This window comes from Pocillopora verrucosa, chromosome 10 (assembly GCF_036669915.1).
Source record: "Pocillopora verrucosa isolate sample1 chromosome 10, ASM3666991v2, whole genome shotgun sequence".
Classification (NCBI taxonomy): Eukaryota; Metazoa; Cnidaria; class Anthozoa; order Scleractinia; family Pocilloporidae; genus Pocillopora; species Pocillopora verrucosa.
Genome location: NC_089321.1, coordinates 692,933 through 705,201, shown reverse-complemented (window position 1 = coordinate 705,201; position 12,269 = coordinate 692,933). Strand labels below are relative to the sequence as shown.

At 36.7% G+C, this 12,269-nt stretch overlaps 1 protein-coding gene across 1 annotated transcript in view; it reads right to left on the bottom strand.

Moving 5' to 3' along the window:
- Window positions 1-734: 734 nt before the first annotated feature.
- The window catches only part of LOC136283927 (uncharacterized), a 96,727-nt gene continuing 85,192 nt past the window's right edge, over window positions 735-12,269 (bottom strand). The window contains 2 exon segments of the mRNA XM_066173497.1: window positions 735-796; window positions 991-1,132. Coding sequence (XP_066029594.1) covers window positions 735-796; window positions 991-1,132 — 204 coding nt within the window.

Here is a 12,269-nt window from a genome sequence, read left to right as displayed (position 1 = left end):
CAATGCTTTCGCTGTCTTTATTTCCTTTGAATACCTATAAATACATGCAAGTAAAATTAATAACCAGTTATCACAGTCATGCCATTTTAAAAGTTAGTTTCAACTTACATTTAAAATTGTAACATGTTGATTGCACTTGTTGTAAATAAGCAAGAGAAAGTAAAAAAACTCCAATTTTGAATGCCAGGCTAGATATGTGGCATAATTAACTTTTTCCATTATAGTAGACTGCATGATCAGGGGCTTAGCCCCTTGGTATTTGCAGATGACTTAATTAAGAAATACTTCCAACATATTATAACCGTTATCTCTATACTGCACAGACATACAGATATGTTTTTAACAGTTTTAAACTAAATAACTGCTTCTACATTTACCTTAGGTGAACTCTGTCCTGGTACTTTATAGTAGTAGAAGTTCACTCCATCTTCACTGTACTGCAGTTTGTATGCTGTTACCCACTGGCTGTGAGCATTTCTTCCCTGTGTTGCTATACTTGTTAATTTGGTGTAACTACCAAGAGCCACCTGTATCCATTGATTCCCATTATTCTTCCCAGCTGACCATCCTCCTTGCTTGCCTCCACCAGCCTTGAAGTTCAATCTTCCCTGGATGCTGCATGATTTCCATCCCATTCTGAATATGCAGTGACTTGAGCATCTTTAATGCGTCCTCTCTCCAAACCAAGAGATGCCAAACATTCTTCACAGAAATACAGAAGGTAAAAGAACAGTTTATGTGTATGTGTTTATGTACTGAGTTATGTAGGTATGTTTGTAAGTGGGTACATAGAGTTCTATTAAAAATTTAAAAGTTAGACAAAATTTGGATCAAGGAGAAATTTTCTATGTATGTCATAATGTAGTATCTAACAATCTACAGTTTCTTGCAATATCCACATTTCCGCATTATACTGGTTATAGTCAAAACATGTGTTTCACCCTTCCATTTTTCAGTGCCAAATATGTTCATGTAAGACAACAATCATACCTGCTGAGCAACCATACAGCTCCATCCTAAGAGATATATGACCATACCATGCTGTTGGTCAAAGTTTGATTTAGCGAACATTGATGGGTGGGTTTAACTGGTGGTAAACAATGCTGTTTCTGTCGTTATTTCCTTTGAATACCTACAAATATATGTAAGTAAAATTAATAATCAGTTACCACAGTCATGCCATTTCAGAAGTTAGTTTCAACTTACATTTAAAATTATAACATGTTGATTGCACCAGCAATATGCAAGAGAAAGTCAAGAAACTCCAATTTTGAATGCCAGGCTAGATATGTGGCATAATCAACTTTTTCCATTATAGTAGAATGCATGATCAGGGGCTTAGCCCCTTGGTATTTGCAGATGACTTACCAATTAAGAACTACTTGCAACATATTATAAATGTTACCTCTATACTGTGCAGACATAAGGATATGTTTTTAACAGTTTTATACCAAGTAACTGCTTCTATATTTACCTTAGGTGAACTCTGTTCACTTAAGGTAAGCTGAGAGCATTGTCTTATTCTGTCTAATTGAGTGTTGCTTAAACAAAACAAATATATATATAGTTATTAAGATATATTACTTTAATCCCTAATTTACACCCTAACAATCAGTATGCAAATTCTCCATACTGTTTGGTATACTTTTCCTAAGGTTCTGACAAGGAGAATTTGTCTAACAGTCACAAGCTAGTTTACTTAGTGATCATTACTTTTATTCCCAGGACCTTAGTGTATGATCCAGAACTGATATTGTCAGGAGAAATTAGATGCCAGTCACTCTTAGAGGTTTAAACTGGTTAAAGACTTCTCCAACACAAGCGAAGTACAAAAATTCCCTTTCTTTATTCTGGAGATTTAAACCACTGAGTGCACACTAGTAATAATTATTTGAAGGATGATACAGTTAAAGCACTGGGTCTTTCATTAATACCCAGTTACAGTTAGTTGCAATTCATTAGCCAGAAGGTTGGGGTGTCATGTGGGACTTTGATGGAGAAAAAACACCAAATAAAAGATAATCAATCAAAAGGTTATCATTAAGTGCAAGCTGCTTGTAAAGTTCACTGGATGAAAAGGCAGTGATGACCAACTGAAATTTTGGCCTGCAATCACATAAAAAAGCTTACTCAGCACTAATCTGAGGTTACATTGTAAACTCGCTAGAAAATAGAGAAACAATTCTGGGTCATAGTCACTAATTAAAATCAACTCTGGATTGTATGAATTTAGAGATCAGAAAAATATCAAATAAGGGAACTTTATTACCATCATTCACCTAACAATCATAAGGCCATTAAATCAGAAACACAACATGAAAAAGTTCTTTTTTTGGTCTATCACACATGATAAATAGTAATTTGTTTCATGATTTCAGAGGCTTTCCTCCTTAATCTGATCCAATAAGAGTTTCCTTTTCTCTTCATTCTTAGAAATAGACAGCATAATCACCTACATGCCAACATTTTTGGCATCACTTTGTTGCCAATATATTATCCAATTCATGTAATAATGATTTTACTGTGACAAAATATAATTTTAGCTGTGAAAGTAATTATCAGTTTTAAGTTGCCTTAAAAAATAATGTTAATTGGTCTCCATGTTGTGCAATTTGGTCTGAAATCATATGCGTGATTTGAAATCAGACAAAAATTGCACAACATGAAGTTCAATTACCACTTAATTATCTAGTCAAGTTTGAAATAGCAAATTTGGTCCCTCAGATAAGGGTTTTTGTCTACAGATATTTTATTGATCTAGTAGTGAGCTGGTCTGTAGAAAGTTGCAAAAGTTGTTTTTCATTTTCTTGCAATTTGATTGCTTTCTTTGTAAACAAGTCTTGAAATCTGATTGGTTGTTGCGTCTTGGTAAGGCTTCCTTATTAGCAGGCAAAATATGTGATTTAAAGCACATGAATTAATTGCACCTATGAGAGCCAATCAGATTACAAGGATCACTAAAAGGATGAGGATTGGGATATGCCTGAAAATCATTCAATATGTGACACATAACAATTTATATACCTTAGGTGAACTCTGTCTCAGTACTTAAAAGTAGTAGAAGTTCTAAGTTTGCAAGATTACATCAAAACTAAGCAATCATTGATTTCATTAATTAATAGTGCCTTTGGCATCTTTAAATTTAAAATGGTTTGAAAGAAAAATTTTTGACTAGACTGCAATGGAAAATGTAAAAGAAATTTCTTCTTAAACATTAGCCCATTGTTTCATACTTATGAATCAGATCAAATGGGCAACTTAAAGTGCAAATTTTCCTTCTCAAGCACACTAATGTTATTAATAATAATCTTAAATGCTTTCATTATTTTGAAAACTTGTTTGATCTATCTGCAGTCTGCAGTATACCTTTAGTCCTGATCATTTTTTGAGCACCAAACATCATCAATTCCAATTGTAGATCAGGTTACTTTCCAGATCAACATGTTGAAAACTGTATTAACCATAATTATATGCAACAGACAGCATTAAAGTTTAATTGCACCATATGCACATGTAATTTTAACCCTTAAACTCCCAAAATGGTTAACATGCAACTTTTATTTGTATTATCCTTATTTATAATCATTATTACTTGGATATTGAACACTGCTTGGGCAAATTCTTTTACAACTAAAACTGTAGTCTTTTTTTTTTCTGCTGTTCTCTATTGTTGAGCTCAGTGACGTGTCTAACTAGGACAGATTAAAGACCATAACTTACATGCATTAAATTAAAGTTTGGTTAATTGTCATTCACTTTCATTCACAAGCACATGGACTTGTTAGTACAGGTTCAGTACACATCCATTAGTCTCCTCTACTAACTATGTCCAAAAGTCAAGAAAAATACGATCTTTCCACAATTCACAACCACAGTCAATTTTGATACATGCCACCTAAAAACAACATTTCGGTATTTTACATGATTATCATCGTCTTTTTTCTCTCTTTTTTTTTATATAATTATTGGATGATCAGACTCTTCCGTATAATTCCGAACGCACAGTGCCTATATCACTCGGGCACACATGAGGTTTTAATCAGATACATAACGCGTTTGGCAATAACGTATAAATAATAAACAACTGAGAGTAAACTTACAGTTTAAATTATATTACCCACGCACACGCCTTTCCTAATTACGGCTTCAACATTCAGCGATTCCGAATATTTTCATTACCTCAACAACTAACTCACTTACATCGTTGTATGATCCAGTTCTAGCTGGCATGGTTGCTAAAGTTGTTTCACTTAAGCTATCAATATTTGTCACCATTTCGCTCGAGCTCCTTGGACTCTAAGCCTTCACAGACTACATGAATGGCTCCGACCTGTGATTGGATGATAAAAATAGTAAAGGTAAATAAGTTATATCTTAACTCCTTGCTCGTGAGTATTGTTAACCGCGTTTCTCGAGGCGGAACAATGAAATGTCAATGTGAAAACACCGATGTGACAAACAGAAAATGGCTACTTACATAACGAAGAGAAGGCAGCGTCTATCTTGTTCGGCGAGATCATTCAGCGAGGTCGTTCAGCGATATTTCGGCGTCAGTGTAGGCGGACGGTAAAAAATTTTTTGGGATCACTTTCTGAAGGAGCTTAGAAACCAGGCTCAACTCGGTAGCCAAGCCTACTGAATTTGTGCTTAAGCCTTTCCTTGTTGCGTGACCTTTTTTGCCACTAGTTTATGTCGTCACCCTGGAGTAACATCGGCGTGTAGTAAACACAATCTCAAATTCTTAAAGCAGTAAAGTGAAAAACGTTTTGAGACCGAAAGGTAAGTAAGTATTTCAGTGTTTTATAACCTAAATTTAGTGTTTTTCTTTGTAATTTTACGACGTACAGTAAATTGTCAAATTAATAACACGAAAAGCCTTCAGCTTAAATTTAACTCTCTATTAATAAGCATATACTTTCTTAATCTGATATCTCAATTAGCGATAACACCAGAAATCATTTTCTTTTGTGATATTAGCTACAAATTTACCTAACTTGTTAAAGTAAGTTGTCATGAAATAATGCACCCAGCAGTAATTAATCTGAATACACAAAACTGTATTAATGTTTAAATTATTCCCTGGACTGCCTGGACATCTGGGTACCTGATGATGATGTATTTTGGGAGTGGTAGGGATGCTTACTTCCTGTACCTGTCCTTCAATTTACTTTGTTGTTTTTAATAGATTTTCCATACTTGTCTGTTATTTTTTTCAGGAAATTTTAGTTGCAGGAAGAAAAGTTTTTTACAGAAGAATCCTTTTCTTATAACGTGTACAACTCTTGCGTAAGTTTGCGATATTACTGATATTTTTATCACAACAGAATTTTCACAAAAATCATTTGACACCAGATTCTCATACAAAAACTGCAAGGTCACGCCTGCCCACCAACTTATCAAACTTGTGTTGAAAACTGCAGTAAGGTCTATTGAATTTAGTTAAAGTACTGAATTTCACTTTATGACTTACAAATACAGAATATAGGGCTTTTTTACGATTATGTAACAAATGAAAAAAAAGCTTTCTTGGCTCATTTGCATCCAGCCACCTAATATAATGTAATCAATGTCTTTTTTTTACTATCCCAAGACAGTGCTGAGAATCGATATTTAAATCTTAATTATAATCATTTAAATCCAACTGATTGTATTTCTTTTATTACTTTTCCACTGACTGCCAAACCAGCAAGCCTTAAGGCATCTAACAGTGAGGAATTTTAATAAGGCCTTGTATTGTATACAAGTAGCTGCTTTGGGGGAGGGCAGTGGTAAAGTTTAAAATTTTTCTAAAAGTATGTAAAACAATAATAATTATGATAATAATGATAAAAACAATAATAATTAATTTTTTCTATCCTTTGCTGCAAACATATCTGACTTAGAGTAATTTGTGGAACACACCAGAATAGCCTTTTTATTAATGCAAGGCCTCAGTGGTACTCAGTTATGTTATTAAAATTATTCGTCTTGTGTGAGGCATCAATCAATTTAGGAATTACCAAGTGTGAAATTTCAAGTCAATATGGTCTAGAAACTATTAATTTTTTCAGAGGGTGGGGCTGGGGGAGGAGGAGTTGAAATTATAAGGTTTGTGTGTTGTTTTCACTCTTTGCACTCATACACGCACACTTCAGATGGATGCGCAACACAACAGGGTCAAAAAATAATCGAGCAAATAACTAAGACGTGTAAAGCTTCCAGGGATAATATAAATTTACCGCCATAAATAGTGAAAAGGCCTAAAAGATTTTACTCGTTCAAGGTTCAACATCTTAAGTCGTTCTAATAAGATTATCAAGTTGTCAAATACATATTTTAATATGATTGATACCAATTTTTTCATTAAGTGGAAATAAGCTTAATCTCAAGAATAAATAAGCGGATTACTACACTTATGACGAATTTTGTGGTTCATGAAAAAAAGTACATGGTTCAAATACGTGGTTCAACGAAAAGTTACTGTTGTTTGCCTGCTGGGATTTTATGTCTTCCAGACCAATGTCTATGTTACCACTATTTTGACGTGCTAAAATAACATTGAATACATTTTCAAGACCTGTTCTCGATGAGGTGCACTTCTTGCGATTGTGCTTCAATCCAGCGAGTCCTTCGTAAAAACATGTCACCGAGAGCAGAGCTTGTAAGACACTGTTCAAAAGCAAGTATTTCCTTGGTTTGAAATTCCCTTTGGTCCCATTTGACCGTGAGTAGTGTTAAAAATTAACGAAGAAAGCGTATTCGATTCGTAGATTCGTATATGGACGGAGCGTAGCGAGATAAGGTAATATTCTTTCCCGCTAAAATTACAAAAAACAAGTTAATAGATAACTTCCCATTTGTTTTTTCCCGCGCAAGTAACGAAAATCCCTGTCCCCCTCCAATCGCACTTCAACCAGTCGGGGGTTGGTTACCTACTTGAGCCTGGTGTCTAAGCTCCTTTAGAAAGTGATCCCCAAAAAAATTTTTGCAAGCGGACGACCAGAGACTGGAGCCATTCCTGTATTTCACCGCTGACAGGAATGGCTTCAACTCATGCGTAAATAAATTTTTTTTTCGTTCTGGCTAATTAATTTATACTCTGAGATAAAAACTGAAAGAGCGATTTATTATCGGTTCTTCTTATGTTGAAGTGTACAGTGCTTGCAAATGAAGCCCTCTTTTATTACTACAGGGCCACGCAGTTTCTTAGTTTTAAAATAATGCAGCAACTGCATGTCACTCTTAGAAAATCACGCAATGTTGCGTGACGCTGACCGATGTTTTTTTTTCGAGGGAGTTTTTTCGTGGAAAACTGATTTTCTGGGTAATTGTTCACATGAAGGACAAATCCATTCATAGGGCTCTTCATCTGTTTTGGCGCAACACCTAAAGGAAGAAAGTCGCGGATTAATTTTGCTTGGCAATGTCTAACAACTCCACTAGACCTGAAAAAGGAAAAAAAACTAAACAAACCAAAAAAACGTCATACCAGTCAAACCAGTGGCAGTAGCTCTCGCATTGAATCATGTCGAAGTACCTTGACTGTTCGCAGTGATGGCACAACCAATCCTCGAACAGTTTTCGGCTATAACAAGGAAGAGTAAAATTATTTTATAAAACTGGTTCTAAAATTAATGAAGGCTGTTCATCACACGACGCTGTATTGGAACGAGTATATCTGGTTTGCTATTGTATCACAATACTGGTTCAGACAAGGTACTTATACCACTTAAATTTAAGAAAGAATGAGTAGAACATAACCACATTTTCTGTAAAGTACACCAGCCATCCTAACCTAATTTGCCAACTGCTTTCCAGGGATCATCTGTAAAAAAAAACCTCAATTTTTCAAATTTGAAAATTTTCAGGTAAAACCTTGGCTCCCAAAAAATATTTCTCACCTTGCCTATAAAATTTTCAAAAGAAATTTTCTAATTTTCACTGCTTTGCCTATTCCTGCTCGTAGGTCCAGCCAAGCCCTCATGCTCATTGGCCCCCGCAATAGGCGCTAACAATGGCTTATAAATATAGGCGTTTGGTTTTAACTTGTAAAACTCCCTGTAGAAGTTTACGACAGTTACACGAAACGCGTCTGAGAATAGAGAGGTTTTACAACTACTGTTCGCACAGCGCTGCTCACTAGTTTAGTTTTAAATTTTTTTTAAAAAATTAATAAACGTTTGAGTCGGAGCTATTCTCGTCAGCGGTGAAATACATGAATGGCTCCAGTCTCTGGTCGTCCGCCTGAACTGACTAAATGAGTTTAGTCAGCGGAGCTAGTCAGCAGATGACTTTTTCATCGCCGGAATATCGCTGAACGACCTCGCTGACCAAGAAAGACTGCCTTCCCTTCGCTACGTAAGTAACCATTTCTTGTTTGACACCTCGGTGTTTTCGCTCGCAGTGATATATCATTGTTCCGCTTCGAGAGGCCGACTCAAGCGAAGCAAATTTTCGACGACAACTATGAGTTTTGCAAATCATGAAGACACACTATGAAGCGAGGATATATTTTGCGCACAAGCCTTGAATCATTTTATTTAACGTAGTCGAGGTATCCAAGGACTTATCGTAAACTGAAATATGAAAATTATAAGGAAGAAGGTGAGCTAAATTCTAAAATGGATAAAAGAGAACCGCTTGAAAACGAACTCTAACAAAAACTAATGGCCAAGAGAGAAAAACGTATAGCGTTCTAACGAAGCGTGAACAACGTAAGCCACGTGTTAGAAGGTTACGAAAACGAGCGATAAGGAAACTTGTGTAAAAACTAGGCGAAACTACCAAAATACTAGATATTTAGACAAGCACAAAGAAAAGGAACAAAGGCACTCACGTAACAGTCCCGCTTGTAAGAGTTTAACCAAAACGAACTTCAAGATAAGGTGGGCTAAAAGGCGCTCCTCCGATAAACACGTCTTATCGTTAGCCCAAAGCAAGACAACAAACTAAAATGCGGTTCTGGGTGGAACTTAAAAGATCACGTCCCTAACTGACAAACAGTAACGTCATTGTTACGGTTTAAAACGAATAAAAGTTATAACGAATCAATGTCCGGTGGCAAAGGCGTGGCAGCCGTTACACTGCTGTTGAAGCGAATACTTCTTACGAAGCTGATTTTCATCTTCTCAGGTAAAATCAGCCTCTCGTTCCAAAGATGGAAAGTCATCATCATCACACGGGGAATCTACTTTAATATTCCATCTTCCTTTTCGTCCTGTTTCCTGCTGTTTTCTTGCTGCTCCTCGAAGTCAGAGCGTTCGAGGCTGACAGGTTCGCCGGGCTAAATTTCTTTCTGATAGAGGTACAAAGTTCCAGCTATTGCCATCGTTGTTTCCTGTGTGACAGAGCGCTGACGTACTGCAGCAACAAATGTTTTTGCCCAGTCCCTCATCTTCTGTATGCTCTGTACTGTCACCTGTAGGGGTGGTAACGGCTGAATTGCTTTTGTGGCCGACAGGATCATGGCACGTTCAAGTACAGGATACTAAGAATTTGGATTTGTAAAATAGTACACTGCCCAACGGTTTGTCCCCTTAAAGCCATCTTTTGCTGCATTTCCAAAGTTTCCTGGGTAATCTAACACCGTGGGGGTTTTCGAGGCCGTTAAGCATTTCAACTGACGCAGCAGTCTTAGATGCCTTGTTACCCTTTGAGCCATTGAGGATTTTTGGTAAATTGGCAGCTTCGCTTCTGATATAATTTCCATTGCCGCGCAATAACTAAAAGAGTGTCGCTGAGCAGCCCGACCGCCTCCTGAATGCTAGAGAGCCTATTCGCCTGGTGCTTTTTGTGGACTAAGAAGATCAATTTCTTCATAAATTCTCGTTAGCGGACATCCCGGTTCACGGTTCGTTTCAGTGACTATTTCCCGCATACCGCTCCTCAAAATCACCGATTCTCGAGTCCCGTTCATGAGGGCAATCCCGCATCTCACTTCACTCTTACTTTAAATTCCCCAATCCCGACCTTTAAATAAGCCCAATCCCGGATCCCGAAAAACCCATTGGGGACCCTCCTTCGCGACACGCGGTTAACAGTACTCACGAGCAACGAGTTAAGATATAACTTATTAACTTTTGCTATTTTTGTCATCCAATTACAAGTCGAAGCCATTCCTGTATTTAGTCGCTAGTAGATACATCGGGTTGATCTTTTGAAATCGATAAGCAATCGGCCAAACCGAATACAACCGAGCTCATTCCGAGAAAGAATGTTAATCCGATTGATCTTAACGCTAAACCTACCTTAATTGGATGGGTTTTCATTCAGATTTCAACTCGAAAAACAAACACAGGTCGCAAAAGAATATATGAGCGATTATCTAATCCGACCTACCAAATAGAAAGGGTTCAAAATTTCCCCCCTCCCTCGGTATGGACGACTGTCAAATGCCTGTGCGTTGCTTAGCGAGGTGGGTTTTGAAGCTTCGAATTGATCAGTGCATTACCTGGTCTGTGATACGATTTTCAATGAAACAACCGGAGATTAAACTCGAGAAAGATAAACGAACACTAAACATTAATTTGCTGGTTTCTTAATTCATTTACGTGATAAAAATTGTTGCGATCAAAATATATTTGAAAACATTTAGACGACGTTTATAACATACCTGGCGCGACCATCTCATTAAAGGTAAAAGGTTTCAACATATGTTACATATGGTAATTTAAATAAAATTATTCATTTTTTTCTCACTTTTACCTTTTGTACATATTTCAAAGCAACAGATGCCAGCTGAACAACTGACGCGTAACATATGCAGAAAAGATGACGGATTTTTTTTCACGTAACTCGTAAGGAATGAATGTAATTTAGATATTACTGGAGGACATCGAAATCACAATCTATAAGCCCCGGCTCAAAATATTTTCGACCAAAATTATTTGATTGTTATGAAAAAAGTTTCCGCAGTCTGTGATACAAGAACGTATATCGATCAAAAAGATTAATATTGGCTAAAAAATGACAGTAAACACTTTTCACTATTTCCCTCCCTTCACACCTCAAGTACTTTCTTGGAGACCTCAAAGAAATTCAGTGACATGCTTAGTTCGCTGCTTTGTGCAAGAAGGTCATTAGCTATCAGGCAACTAAGTTGATGTCGTAAATTGGCCACCGTAAAGAGTTACAAAGCTGACGTTTCGAGCTTAAGCCCTTCGGCAGAAAAAAGCTTTGTACTAAAGATGGAGGATAAGTTTAATTGAGCTAACTGATAGGCTTTGAAAATTGTGCATCTCTCTGTTATGAGAAATATAAGTTGAAAGTTACGACAAACTTATCCAATATCCTTAAAAATTGTCGTAGTTTATGTAATGCATTTTTATCAAGAGGGTTATCTCATAATCAAGTTTGTAATTACTGAAGGGTAAAGCTGCTTATTTTCCTTGTTATATTCATAGCTTCTGTCGGACTGTTATCATTCTTAGATATGTTCAGGATTTAGAACTGGTTTTGTCCTGACCTTCCTCTGCTTCGCTTTAGTTATTTATCGTGTCCAGAAATTTAAATTCATTGCTGTTATGATATTTCTTTTATGTTTCCTTGAGTAAATGTTTATGCTAAGACATCTTGTTTAACCAACAGGGGTCACATAGAAGGAAGGCACTATCAACATCTGACCGCAACTTAGAAATCCTAAACCGAGTGATGGTTACAGCACTAAACACATTAGACAGTCCCGCGGATGCTGTAGTAGGAAGTAAAGTGTGTATTTAAGAGCTAAACGCGGTCTGTCAGTGGTTTAGGAAAGTCTTAAAGTACAGCTCAAGACAGGAATCAATGCCCTTGAGGAGTTTGTCGAGGTTTGTTCAATCAGTAAAGAAGAACAAAGAAAATCATTTCCGGTGTCTGTCCCGTCAATCGTGTCGCCCAAAGTGTCACACAAGCTATATGCAGTAGGAGTTTACGGGTGTAGCGAAATGTCGTGGGTCGAGGGTAGTGGGTAGAGGTCGTGGGTCGTGTGTCGTGGGTAAAAATTGAAAAAGAAAAAAAAAATGAAAAGAAAGAAAGAAATGAAATGGAAGTACAGCTGTAAAATTACAGCCTAGATCAGACTTATGTTTATGAAGTATTTCAAATACACACCGATCTCCTCCCCCACTCCCATAGTCAGTTAGTCAAAAGGCGGGTCAGCAGAACACAGGGTCACCACAAAGGCATTTTTTTCGCCTTGACAGGCTAACACTTTAATATTTGAGAGTGGATCTCTTTTAATTTAAAGTAATGACATTAAATCATTGCAGCAAAGATTTGCCGCTCAAAATTGAAAAAAAGGGCCTAAAGAAGCA